General features: G+C 40.7%; 1 protein-coding gene across 1 annotated transcript; it reads right to left on the bottom strand.

The window, feature by feature from the left end:
* Window positions 1–7,850: 7,850 nt before the first annotated feature.
* On the bottom strand, window positions 7,851–11,378 carry LOC125552231 (myosin heavy chain-like protein). Its single transcript, XM_048715718.2, has 15 exons — window positions 11,190–11,378; window positions 10,972–11,056; window positions 10,845–10,867; window positions 10,607–10,681; window positions 10,472–10,525; window positions 10,296–10,373; window positions 10,136–10,204; window positions 9,920–10,072; window positions 9,651–9,819; window positions 9,353–9,393; window positions 8,905–8,994; window positions 8,721–8,825; window positions 8,462–8,626; window positions 8,238–8,347; window positions 7,851–8,152 (listed from the first exon to the last, which is right to left on the bottom strand). The coding sequence occupies exons 1-15, from the start codon at window positions 11,223–11,225 to the stop codon at window positions 8,077–8,079; spliced, it is 1,329 nt and encodes a 442-aa protein (XP_048571675.2). The 5' UTR covers window positions 11,226–11,378; the 3' UTR covers window positions 7,851–8,076.
* Between the last annotated feature and the right edge of the window lie 3,027 nt (window positions 11,379–14,405).

Here is a 14,405-nt window from a genome sequence, read left to right as displayed (position 1 = left end):
ATGTTGTAATTTTAAGTGGCCTGTGCGTCACGGCATGATGGCTGGAGCCATGAGATTGCCATGTTAATGTAAATATCATAGAGATAGCCTGCAGGTTACACGTGACGATGGCAAACATACACGGAGGACCCCGACGTTGAGAAGGTGTACTTGGCGCGGGACGAGGAGCTGTAATTTCGTGCCACGACGGAATTTCTGAATGTGGTGCCACGACAACGTTTTCTAAAATTGCCACCATGGCAACGTTTTTTAAATGGTTGCCATGACAATGAGATATTGGATGCCACGACGCTTCAATAGAAGATTGAAGATGGTCACAGAGAATTCCCGGCACCCAGGGCTATACCATGTCATGCTTTTATGAATTGCCTGGGATGTTTATCCCTTTGTTGTTTGTACCCTTTGATTGCATGGTAGTCAATTATTAGGGTGATCTCTCACAGTAAAAATCAAGTTAAAAGGGTGCTCTTCCTAGTGTTGCAACAGTCTATAACATGTAGCGTTCCAGAGTACGCCATGTCCACATGAGTATAAATGGGCCGTGAGCTGTAAGACGGGAAGTTCTGGCAGAATCGTTCTGAGCTCAGAGCATGAAGCATTGAAAGATGAACAAGAGTCATATGGAGCTATGATCGGCAAAAGACTGCCTACCGGTTGAACTTCATGTCGTCAGTGATGTCCACGTTAATGGTTGTGAATAAAATCAGGGTCTTGAATCACTTAATATCAATTATGAGATATATTGATTCGAGTGGGAGAACATTTATGCATTAATTCAGTTTAATCACTACTGCCAATTAATTATGAACAATGTATATGTGTAGTTTGCATTATAGTTGTAGAATTATGGCTCATGGTTCCACCTTTGCTGTTGAAATGGATTGACTATTATTTATCGGGTTGAATCTTTTACGATTGAGAGGATTGTCCTCGAAGAGGGCCAAGAAGGATTTTGTCCTACTGCATGCTTGCAACACTCTCCTGCTAATGCTATGGATGACGAGACTTTACGCCTTTTGGTCCAAAAGGCTAAGAATTACATTACGGTATGCTTGCTTCCGAGAACCGAAGTTCAAAAATGTTTGGATAGTTATGTGATATTCTTGGAACTGATTTTTTTCAAAAGCAAACAAAGATTAATATATATATATATATATATATATATATATGATATCCAAAGAAGTGTTTTGTTTGCAAGTTCTAGTGAAGCATTCAAGATTCAACTATGTTCAAGACTAAAATGTATAAGATCTAGAAGAACACCAGTCATGAGTTGTTGGTGAGAACTTAAAGAGAAAGAACAAAACCAAAGGATGTAGTGAGACTTACATGCCTAGGGATGTTCAGGGCTCATGCCACTCTTAAAAAGTTAGATAGCTCTTCTGTTGAGTGGGAGAAATATTGAAAGTAAAACTATAAGAAGTTTAGAGGTGGAAAGTAAAGAAGACTGGAATGTCCAGATCAGGTATGAATGCCATACAAGTTATGAGATGTAGAGAAAGTCGATCAAGTAAAGTGTAATTCTTGAGAATTGTGATTAAATTGTTAAACACTATATTCTTCGGGAATTGTGGTTAAAAGTTGATCACAAGGATACCGACTCAATTGCATGTTGTTGCGAATTGATGCAAGAATTACTACGACCTAACGACCAACGAATTTGTAATAGTTATGATACTTTTTCATCAGCATATTACCTCTAATTTATTGTCATAATTCATTTTAGAGTTTTGTACACTTTAGCCCATTGCATAGAAGTTGCAAGGAGGTTGTTTATAAGAGAACAATAGTTGCTCGATGTAATAAACAAAATGGCCATACTCCTACTTCTGAATAGGATGTAAGTTGTGAATATTGATGATAGAATTTATTCACTTTATCCTACTAATGCTAAATGTCGCAAGACTAAAAGAATACCACATATGTGTGGCACTGCATTTAGTCACATTGGAGAAACTCGCATGGAGAAATTCCATAGTGGTGGATTTTAGAGTCATATGATTACGGATCATCTGACACTTGCAACTTTTGTCCAAATAGTGAAGTAAACTCAAATACCATTCACAGGCCATGAAGAATGAGCAACAAAATAATTGGAAATATACATATTGATGTATGTAGTCCAATAAGTGTTGTTGCAAGCAGTGGATTTATCTATCTTCAAGGATGACTCAAGTAGATATTTATATTTACTAATTGAGACATAAAACTGGATCTTTTGAAATGTATCAAAAGATTTTCAGAATTAATAAGAAATTATTGTAACAAGAAAATTATGTTTCTACAACTGAATTGCAAAAAATAATATTTGAGTTACAAATTTAGCCAATGTCCTATGAGCTGTAAAAGAATTTTATAGCTTGCACTTCCCAGAACATTACTAAGAGTAGAATGTTTTGAGTAGATGTAATAAAGTTATGTATGATATGGTGAGATCAGAAATGACATTGATTGTTTTGCCAATATACTTTTTAATGTGATGCTTTAGAGACTATGGCTTTTACACTAAAAAGAGCCCCATCAAATTTGTTAAAATAAATGCTATTGTGTAGGTTATGCCAAATGGTTGGTATTCCTCTATCACTACACCGAGGCAAAGTGTTTTGTCACGGAGTGTGGAAATTTTGAAGAGAATGTTTTTTTTGCAAAAGAGTGAGTGGGAGGACAATGCAATTCGATGAGATTACAAAATCTTCATGATCGGGTCAAAGAAAAGAAATGCTAGAAGTGGTTCTTAAATTTCTTACCATGACTGATACAGAAGCCTCTACATAGGATATAGAGACCACAGTTGAATGTGCAACTGAACTACATAGGTTGGAAAATTCATACAGACCTTCAAGGTTTGCAAACGAAATATTGTTGAAACAACCAATGAACCTATAATACATAGAGAAGCGTTGATGAGCCCTGACTCCGGAATTGGCTATATGCCAAAATAATCTGAGATAGTATCCATGCACATAAATTCAAGTTTAGAACTTCATAGACCCTCTGAAATACTTAAAAGTCTAAAAATGTAGTGATGGATCTATAGATTGACAAAGATAAAATGTTTTATAATGCTTGACTTGTTGTAAATTGTTTATCACAAGATCAAGGAGTTGATTATGACAATATTGCTTCATCATAATAATACTTAAAGTCAGTTCGGATTAAACTAGCATTTACTAAATATTTCAGTTATGAGATATAACAGATGGATATCAAAATGATTCGCATGAGATGGAAATAGAACCATGGTTGAATATTTGATACGGTCCAAGGTAATTTTCTCGATCCAGAGGATGCTAGTAAGTGTGCAAACTTCAAGAGATTCAGTAATGATCTGAAGCAAGTATAGTGGAGTTGGAATTTTTGTTTTGATGAATTGATCAAAAAATATGATTCCATCGATAGAAACAAAGGTGCTTGTATTTACAAGAGAGTAAGTGGGAGCATGGTAATATTTCTGAACACTGTGTGTGCATGACACATTGTTGATTGGAAATTATATAAATTTCTTGACACGGATTAAGAATTTATTGAAACTAGTTTTTTTAGTAAAGTATTTAGGCAATATGGTCCTTGTATTAAGCATTATAATGTATGGAGATAGTAGTGTCTAATCAGGGCTTAGCCAAAATACATATTTACAAAGTACTAAAGTAGTTTAGTAAGAAAACGCCAAGAGTTTCTTGTCAAAGTCACATGGAAGGAGTTTTAAGCAAGAATCAGTGTCATGAAACACTGATAAGCGAAATACATGATTTCAATCAGTCTTGTGTTATAAATGTTCCATGGTATGTAAACAACCAGACATGTCTAATACTCCAATTAAGTTGTGAGTAGAGTTACCAAAATGACCAAATTATTGATCATAGGATAACAGTGAAAAATGTCGTTAAGTACAAATGACTTGTTTCTCGCATATGGATAAGATGAAAAGATTGGTGTAAGGAGTTAAATCAGTACAGGCTCGTTGTAAGTAAGTACCTTGATAAAATCTTCATCAGTACTCCAAGCGATTTATCAGTTTCAGTTAAATGATTGGTGGCACAGTAAGTTGGAATTGGTCCAAAAGATTACTGTGGAGAATTCTACAACAGAAGGCTGAGTATATTGTCACTTTATAAGTAACAATAGAGGGTGATGAATCAAAAAGTTCATTTATGAGCTTGGTATGATTTCTAGATGATTGTGCAAATGGATCATTGTTCTCAATAGTGGTTCTATGTCTCAATGAATCAAAGGTCCTGCCAGTGATTCAATGCATACTAAGCTTGTTTCACATAAATTATGAATTCATATGGAAGCATGACAAATGCATTGAAATGCAAATGATAGACATGGATCTGAAGATTGTCATATTCGACAGGACGAAGTCTATACCACAAGCAAAGCATGCACTGACACCAGATTGCCATTGGTGTAAAAGTTAAAAGTGGTAACTAGATTATTGACTCTAATGCAAGTGGGAGACTGTTAGAAATATGCCCGAGAGGCAATACTATTGTATTGTTACATTTACATATTTATATTAAGTGTTTATATTTGATGTTATAACTGCTATGATATTGAAATATGCGATTCAGTGGAAAACTCATATGCATGTGTGAAATGATAAACAGATTAAATAAAGGTTCCTAGTCTCGCCTCTAAGACTAGCTCAAGTGTTGTTGGTGATCATGTTTTCCGGCTCTTAGGATATCGTTAAGTGTAACGATAGTCCTAAAACAACACTGAGATTATGACGTTGGAAGAACGATCATATTGAATAGACCCAAACTTGTTTGTTATGAATTAAGATAATATTGTTTGTAATCAATTCTAATGACATGGAGTGTTAACATGTGATTTTGCTCCTTGGACCATGAGAGTATCGTAGTCACTTCTTACCATATGGTGGACTTAGGAGTTGCTCAAATGTCACATGTGACACTGTGATCATAACAACAACTTACAGGTTCATCGGAAAGTTTGACAAGGGACTAGATAGCTCGAGAGTGGGATTTGCTCTTCTAACGATGGAGATATATTCTTAGGGCCCTCTCGGTATAACGGCATCCACCATTGCCTGGCCAGACACAGGTGACTACGTCATGGGGATGCTGGAAGATAATAACAAGAAAGAACAAAATCGGTAACAAGGATTTCGGTATAGTGAGCATAGTGATGACTCAAGAGGATACCAATGCATCCCGAGTTTTGTTAAGTATCCTGAAGCAAAGGGAACATCATATGATAATCATAGGTTCACTCAAATATCATTCGTGTGCTCATAGGGATCGATATGGATGCCCACGGTTCCGCTATCGGTCATTGAACGAAGGGGTTTCGTTCATGTCTATGAGTTACCGAACCTACGGGGTCACAAGCTTAAGGCAATGAAGATCTGCTAAGTGTTAGTAGGACAGGAGTGATAAGAATATATTTGTGGAATTGTTTCATTAACACTCGGAATAGTTCTGAGAGGATCCAGAAGCGTTTCGGGGTCACAAATATTTTCCACCCGATAAATATATATAGGTGGAAAATATTTGTGGGGATGTTAAATTATATATAATGGTCTGAAAATATCTAAAACTATTTTATACTTAATTTAGGGTCTTTTACATCTGTGTCCTTAACTGGAACCCACTACTCATAAAGCCGGCCAAAGGGCTTTGACCGTCCTGAAAAAAATAGCAGAAATATCAAAAAATATGAAATTTTGTGGGATCAAAGATAATCAGGTTCGCAAGACGCGTGCAAATTTTTGTGCTGTTTGGACATTCCACGAGCTCGTGGCAAAGAAAAAACAGTTAATATGTACGCATGTGAATAGTAAATTCAAAAATAGCAAGAAAATTCAAAAAAATATGAAAAAAAATTGGCATCAAAGAGGTTCGGGTCCCCAAGGTGCATGCAAATTTTTGTTGTGTCTGGACACTGTAGGAGCTCGTGGAGGAAAAAAATTTGGCTCGGGAAAAAACTTTGAAAAAAATGACTATTTTGTTTTTTTGTCTAGACCTTCTCGCATGTCATTTGATCACAAAAACTTGCAAGCACCTTGTGCACCCAAGCTTCTTTGATGCCAAAAAATTCATATTTATTGAATTTTCTTGCTATTTTATTTCAAATTTACTGTTCACAAGTATACAGATTAACTGTTTTTCCTCGCCACGAGCTCCTGGAATGTCCAAATAGCACGAAAATTTGCACGCACACGAGTATCTTCGATCGCACAAAATTTTAGATTTCTTTTGCTATTTTTTCTGGGCGGTCAAAGCCCTTTGACCGGACGGTAACGGCGTGGAAGGGCAATTTTTTAAGAGCACCTAACGGCAGAGGGGCAAATTTGAGCAGGCTTCGAAATTATGGGCAAATCTGAGTAGTTGGTTCGAGTTAGGGACAGAAATGTAAATGGCCCTTTAATTTAATATCAACGGGTCTAAAAAGGCCAAGAGGTGAAAGGCAACTTGGGCCACGAAGGCCCAAGTGGGGGAGGCTCCTTAGGAGGCCGAATTGGGGTACTCCTCCCCTTAGGCCGGCGTCCCAAGGAGGCTTTCCCTCCTTGGTAGCAGCCCTCCTTTTCTCCTCTAACCTATATATACTTGAGGTCTTGGCCACAAATTGTGCATACAAGTTTTGGAGCCTACTCTAGTTCTTCTAGTTCTAGTTCTAGTTGGTCCTAGTTGACTAATTAGAGTTAGGCTAATCCTCCTGTCCTCATATTTAGAAGCCCTGTGTGATTCTAATCTCCTTCCTCTAATTCTCTGGCGACGATTAGCTTTGGATGGCGAAGTGCTACCGGTCGTGAAGGTTGCACGCTTGCAACCAAGTAGAGAGGCCGCGCTTTCGGTCTTCGGTTCGAGTGACTGTTCGTGGGCGGTACGAGGGATCATTCATCGACAGTTCGAGAGACTCCAAGTACGATCTACATCGACACGTTCTTCTTCCGCTACAACTCGGTGACGGTACAATCATGATCTCAACCCGTTATGCATCTTCATATTGATCTTGGGCGATCATAGGTGCGGGGTTTTTTTTCTAGTATGTTTCCCAACACATAACGGTTGGAGTGTTGGTGTAGAATCCATGGTGATGTCTATGGGGTGCTCTGCGTCAGGCAGAACATTTTGTCTGAAATATATGTCACCTTTACTTTTGGAACATTATTTGCAACTCTTGTTGCTTTCCTTTGGCTTTCTTTACCAGTTACCAAAACCATTATTGAAAAGAGTAATCAGCAATACCTACAAGTTGGTCCTATCTTCCAGAGGGCTATGTGGAGGCTAACGTGATGCGACGTTTTGTGCAGGTACCAGAAAAGCGGAGGGGCAAAACTTCCACCTTGTGCTTGTGCCGAAGAGCTGAAGCATGAGATTGTGTCCTTGGCCTAAGCGACGCGCTACATTTGGTCCACGAGCATATCATCTTAGATGATTGTTCGACGATTCTGCCATTGTGATTACCTTACATGAGATTGCCTGCAAATATGAACCCTCTTTCTGCTTGGAGAGAACCTTACATGAGATGCTAGACATGTTGAGGAGAAAGCCAAATATTCATAGCCACAAGATTGGTAAAGATAGCAACAGAGTTGCACTCGAGATGGCTAAGTTGTATAAGATCAAAGATAGCGGTATCCTATTCAGATCCCCATTCACTCATGATCTGGCACAGTTACTGCAAATGCATTGTAATGCTGCTTAATATCATGAAATGATAATCATCTACAATATCATGAAATCACATCCTGACTATTTTGCCCTTTATTTTAAGGTGCAAAGTTAGGCACGAGGCAAACTAATTTTGTAGTCACATGTTTGTGTAGGCACGAGGCAAACACAAGTGATCCAGCGCAAGCTAAATAAATGTCCACAGGCTAACAAATGGTATACTGATTTTTCCTTTCATCATTTCAGCCAGTTTACAAAATACATCAGCATAAACGATAGATACATCAGTACCACACATGTACAACAATGTTGATCGAACTCTACAAATTAAGAACTGCCTAATGAAGGTAGGCAGACACATAAAAAAAAACACCGATCAATTTGTGGTGCAAGTGGTGTCCTCGCTGAGGTTTGCACTCATGCCTCAGCAAAATCATAGAATTGTCGCATAAGTTTCTTGTTTCATTTTCATCAGATTACCCTCGATGTCCTTTAATACAGGTCTATATCTGCACAAGAGATGAAACAGTTTGATTTTACCAACACAAAATGGGGTCGACTAAGGAAAATATAAGAAAATGGTAGCAGACTTACAAGCGTGTAAGGTTATTCTGTGCTTGGACCGCCTTTCTAAGCTGAGCTGAAAGTTTCATTATCTCTGCCGATAATCCCTCAGATCTGCTCTGTTCTTTCACAAGTTCATCCTACATGTGGCAGGAAGCTACTGTAAATTGAGGACATGATATTAACTGGATTTGACCACAAGTTGGTCATCACCCAAACAACAAAAAACGTTTTCACCAGTTTCAGTTATTAACCTTTAGAGAAAGATTCTCTGTGACCAGTTCTGGTGGGATGCTGGTCTCACTTTGGCCATCTAGCTGGACACTAGTATTGTTTGTTTTCAACAGGTTAGCTTGCTCAATTCTTAGCTTCTCTAAGTGGAGACGAAGCTCTTCATTTTGCTTCAGACAATCTTTAACCTGCAAGTTTAGATGAAGTCAGTAGGCAAGATGCAGATTTCGTAACAAAGATTTTTAGCATACTCCATGCACAAACTGAATACGAACAGCACACCTGGTTCTCCCATTGCATCGTAACAGACATAGCTTCTTGATATGAAGTTGACAAGACCGAGTTCTCCTCAAACAGATTCTCTATTTCTAATGACTGGGAATCAATCTGTTGAACACATAAAGAAATTAGTCACCGTTTAGGAAACTTACTTTAGCAAAAATAAAAGGAAGGCAAAGCCAAACACCTCCATCAGCAGCTTTTGGCGGCTGCCCTCTAACCTCTCAACCATCAAAGCCATATCATGCAACTGGTTTTCAAGTTTTTCCCTATCTTGCTGCCATAACGAAAAAAGCGATCAGTACAGATTGTTTTAAGAGCTGAGTTCAGCTACAAGAGTACTATGAACCTACAATACTACATGTGCGTGTGACTATTCTAGTCACCACTGCAATTTTTGACTTTTAACTATGCCTTCAGAACTAAAGGTGCTCAATCACCAGGTACCACATGATCTGATACCAGCCATACATACCTCCAAAGCTCTTGATCAATCTGGGCATAACTGTATGGTCTTACTGTGAATGGCCATAGCACCATGCCTAAACATGTGCCTATGCAGTCTAATGGTCTATACTGTAAGAAGCTTACTTTCTGATGAAATTAACGAACATAAAGTTTGTTAGATGTGTTACCATTGAAAATGCCTTGCGTGCAGCAAATTCAGAAGCCTCTTCTGCATGGAAGGGAAAACTTATTTCAGCAAGTAGGTGCATAATTTTGCAACATGGTAGTAAGTACCTTAGCATGTAACTATATGTCTATATATCAAAAATTATGGAATGTTTCAACACTAAATGACTACAAAACCATAAAGCATGGCAGAAAACACCTACAGCAACATCTGGAGAATAGAGTTACATGTTTGCTTAAATTTTTCTACTTCCTCAGTTAGATATGATATAATACCCACGAAATAATTTTCATCCACACCTGAAGATTTCTTTGTTAATGCAGCAATTTTCTCTTCCATCTCTCGCTTTTCAGCTGCAAGAGAAGTGGTACGGGATTGTTCTTCAGCTAGCCTTTGCTGATCTTGCTGCCTCAGTAGGGTCTCTTCAGCTAGTTTTTGCTGCTCCTGTTGCCTTAGCAGTGACTCTTGCTGTGTTTGCCATTTTTTTTAGATATCAAAGATTTTTTAGATAGACCATACGAGAATGGAAGCAAGTACAGCGCTAAAGTGGAAGGCATAAACAACCTACCTTTAGCTGAGCTTGTAAATCCTGTATCTCCTTTTCCATGGCAAGAGTTTGCTCACTTGATGTTCCCACTGCATATCCACTGTAAGAGTTGCTCATTACTTGCTGCTGCAGGGTATTGAGCTGCGCTCTCAAGGATGCAGAGTCTTCTTCTGCCTGTTGAGTTGCAACATGAGCATGCTGACTGTAATGCTAAGAAGGCACAAACTTTAGACATACCCTGTACTGCTCCTCTTCTGCCTCTCTCAACCGCTTCTTCATGCTCCTTAGTTGCGCTAGAGCATCCTCCTAATTATCATACCAGGAAGAAATGATGAGGCATGCATGCACAGTTAGCAGAATATTGCACAAATATTCCTACAAAACAAGTGTTGAATACCTTAGCGACAACTGCAGCGTCTTTCTCCAATGAAATGTCATTTAGAGCCTTTTTCAACGAGGGCACTACATTTTTCTCCTGCAAGTCACAAATCAGGCAACAAACCGCTTAGGTGCATGTAAACTGAGATGCACTAAGATGTGCTACCAGTACTGGCTAGACAAGATGTAACTCACGAGGTCATTCAATCGGTTAACCAGGGAATCCTTTTCGACTTCCTTCTCGGCAAACTGCGGGACGCATGCCGTGTGTGTTAGGACTTGCTATTCCACAAATAACTATGCAATACGCCATATCACAGACAAAGATACCTTGGACATCAGCATTTGGTTTTCCCTCTCCAATTCCAAGTTCCCATTTTCAAGTTGTTGAACTCGTGCAAGGAGCTACCATTTCAGACGAAAAAAAAGGCCTTAGTTACAATCTATAAACAACAGGGTTGCTACACATTTGCAACAAAAAGCATTTTTTTTCAATGCCCCAATGCAGACAAATGGCGTAGCAAACATGTCCCAGCTCTTGGATACAGGAGGAAACTGAAAAACTAACCTCTGCCGCGGCTCTTTGGTTCCCTGCAGATCATCGGAAATGTTTTAAAGGCAGGATTAGCACCGGATTAAGCAAAGATAGCAAAGGAATTGTTCTGGCAGACAGATAGAGAGAAGGATGGACCAACCGTGAGGGTCGCCGTGGGACGCGGTCGCGGCGGGCGTTTGCTGCTGCATCCTCTCGGCCGACCTCTTCTGCCGGATCTCCTCCAGCTGCCACACACGCAACAGAGATCGGAGCCTCGGACATCAGAAGCTGACGGGCGAAGCGAGGCGCGGATCTGAGCCGCTGCCCGCCTCCAAAAAAGGAAAGAAAGTTAAAAACGGGGGGAGGCCGGAGGCGTACGGTGCGGCGGCCCCTGGAGGCGTGCTGAGACTCCATCGCGGCGAGCAATGGATCGGCCGGCGCGGGAGCTCGGGAGGATTCGGCGGATTTCGGAGGAACCCGGAGCTCCTCCGGTTCTGCAATTGCCGCGGTTGGAGAGGTGGGGGAACAGGAGACACGACGAGGCAACCAACCGAAGCTCGTGTCGTGGGCTGGTCAGCGATGGGCTCATCAAAAGCACCCGCGCTTGTAGGCCTCTTGCTTTGATGGGCCAAGATTGAGGCTACCGCGTCCTTCTCCTTCTGTGCAAACGACAACCCTGGGTGCATCAACTACGGGCTTCGCAACCATCACCGACCCACCGACTCTAGTGGCTTTGGCGATAAGAGAATCAATGGCGCTGACGGATGATTTACAACTTCAGTCCATTCTGATGGCCTCGGACTGCAAGGTCGTGATCGATGATATCAAGCAGACTAATAGGACAGCTTACGGTGCAATCATACATGAGATTATACAACACTCTCATAGTTTTACTTTATATAATTTTATTCATGAGTTTAGAAGTTTAAATGTCGAGGCTCACAATTTAGCGAAGCATGCTCTAAAGATAGGGACGGGCCGCCGTGTCTGATTAGGCCACCTCGGAAACCTTTCTTTTGTCCATGTAACTATGGTGACGATGTAATAAAGGCTTCGTGAATTGTCTCAAAAAAAAAAGACAACCCATCCTACGCTCGGAAAAGAAAAAAAAGGCACAAGATGCGGCAGCAGCAGCGACGCCATAGACGGAGACGATGTGGTCATTGCATGCGTGCCAACTCTGGAAATCACGACATATGAAACTTTTTTTTGACAATTATCTCTCCTTTATTCATTTATAAGAATCATAACATCGCTTACAAAAAGAGAAATAACCACATTCGGAACGATGTCCATCTAGATATCTATCTAGACCTACTATTAGAGGGAATAGGTATTTTTAGTTTTGGCTCTACTTTGTTTCGTCCCGTCTTGAAAATTTCTACGTAGGCTATTTTTTAGTTTTGTCCATCCGATGGAGGAACATATATTTGTGCAAATAAAGGAAACAGATGTACGAACGAAACCGGGAGTCTGCTGAAGACTAAAAAATAATCGTCACAGCTAGGAGTTGAACATACGACCTACACGAGAGACATCTTAGGATTTGCTACCTAACCAGACAACATGATGCGTTCTAAAGTGAAGTTATATTTTTTTATAGATTTTGTTATCTGTGACGCTGGTTAAAAAACCCAGGCAAAGTCGAAGCCCACGCAAGATTGAGCTTCCACGTTGCTGAGTTGGGCCTTCGCCTGAAAACCGGGAGTCTGCTGAAGACTAAAAAATAATGGCCACAGCTAGGAGTTGAACACACGACCTACACGAGAGACAACCTAGGGGTTGCCACCCAACCAGATAATATGATGCGTTCTAAAGTGAAGTTATATTTTTTTATAGATTATGTTATTTGTGACGTTGGTTAACGAGCCTAGGCGAAGTCGAAGCCCACGCAAGATTGAGCTTCCACGTTGCTGGGTTGGGCCTTCGCTTGACGGGTTCCTCCAGTTGTTTCGCTGGGCCTGTGTGTGGATGAAAATTCAAATTATACCAAGAAACTGATGCATGGATATTTCATGTTGTACGGGGCAAAAGACCGCCTTGCATCAAGCGAGGCATGGCTAGCCGACAGTGTCCAGATGACTGCCCGTGGTCTGGGCGTCTAATAGGCAACGATGACCTTACGTGTAACTGTCAACCACGCTCCAAAAAAGAACTCCCAACTACGCTGTGGTTCCTTTTGTGATTGTGCGGCTGTGATGTATTTCTTCTAGACCTCAATGTGCGCCTCCCTACCGTCGGTAGCACTGTTGGATGTTTAGGTGAATGGGACAATCAGCGTTTCTTTGAATATATAGGTGGGACAACTAGCGTTTCTTCATAGTGTATTCACTATGAACCATTGTGATTGCACATAACCGTAGTTTTCTTTCCCTTTGCAACGCACGGGCATATGTGCTAGTTTTAAAAAGAAAAATTAACCATCCCAGCCAGTTCATGAGCTACTTGATTTCTTTCTCTATTACAATAATAATAGATGACATGAGTAAAATCAAGCGATACAAAATAACAGTCACTAAAGATAGCAGAAGCTACTGAAGAAGAGTAATCATCGATTAGGACAGCAACAACCTTCACACTATCGTAGTTGACCTCGATCTTACTGCATCCAACTGTACTGCCAGGTTCATTCCAAACCTCACTCCAACTGCCTCCGCCGTGAATGAGTCAAAGCAAAGATCAATCTTTTCATTTGCAGTTGCAATGAACGTTCCATGATGGTCTCGGATGACTGCTCCAACCGTTCCCTCAAGCGTGTCCACATCAAAACCCGCATCAAGGGCATGTTTAGTTATCTGCATGTTTTTTTCATGTTTCCTGGGAGCCTGGACAGTGGAGCCTGTTTAAGGGTATGCAGGCTCTAGACCATCTTTTTGTGTGTCGATTGTTCGTCTGTATTTACCAGAACCCGTATCTTTCTTCGTGGTGTAAATTGCACTATAACGAGCTGAATGAAAGCCTATTTGTTTTTTGTGTGTGTTTCAAAATGGCAGTTATCCTGCATTCATTAGGAAAAAAAGAGTTGCTCGGTTAATTGAGAAAAATTGAGCAAAAACCAAATTGCCCGGTTAATTATGGAGAACCGGTAGAAAATCATCACAACCGTTGAGCGGCACACAAGGTGCCTCATGCACACCACTCCAAACAGGGTCTTATCGAGACAACACACAGGAGCATCATCATCACTCCTCCCCTACAGGCATCATCGCCATCCCTAGCCAAACCCTGAGCAAAAGACTCTAACTTCGCTGTAGGCGATCGTCGACCCAACCACACTGAAGAGGCAGTGTGGAGATGCATGAAGGTCCACGCCAGACCCCGCCTACCAGATAGCGCAACTCCGACTCTGACGGAGAACCACAAAGGAGAACTAGGCACGACTGGCGTCGTAGAAGATCATCGAATGGACCATGTGTTGCATGTCATCGTATACCACCTGGGCCCCGCCACCATAGCTTTGACTTCACGGCAACAAACCAACCGAGGCAATCCCACGGACATGCCGGAGAAGAGCCAACCACCTCATCCATAACCACGTCTTCGACGTTGCTCGCCCCATCATTGTTTCCACAGAAGTCTCGACGCCAACACCAC

This window comes from Triticum urartu, chromosome 4A, assembly GCF_056163025.1.
Source record: "Triticum urartu cultivar PI428250 chromosome 4A, HENAU_Tu73, whole genome shotgun sequence".
In the NCBI taxonomy this organism is placed as follows: Eukaryota; Viridiplantae; Streptophyta; class Magnoliopsida; order Poales; family Poaceae; genus Triticum; species Triticum urartu.
This window is presented reverse-complemented; position numbering and strand designations above follow the sequence as displayed.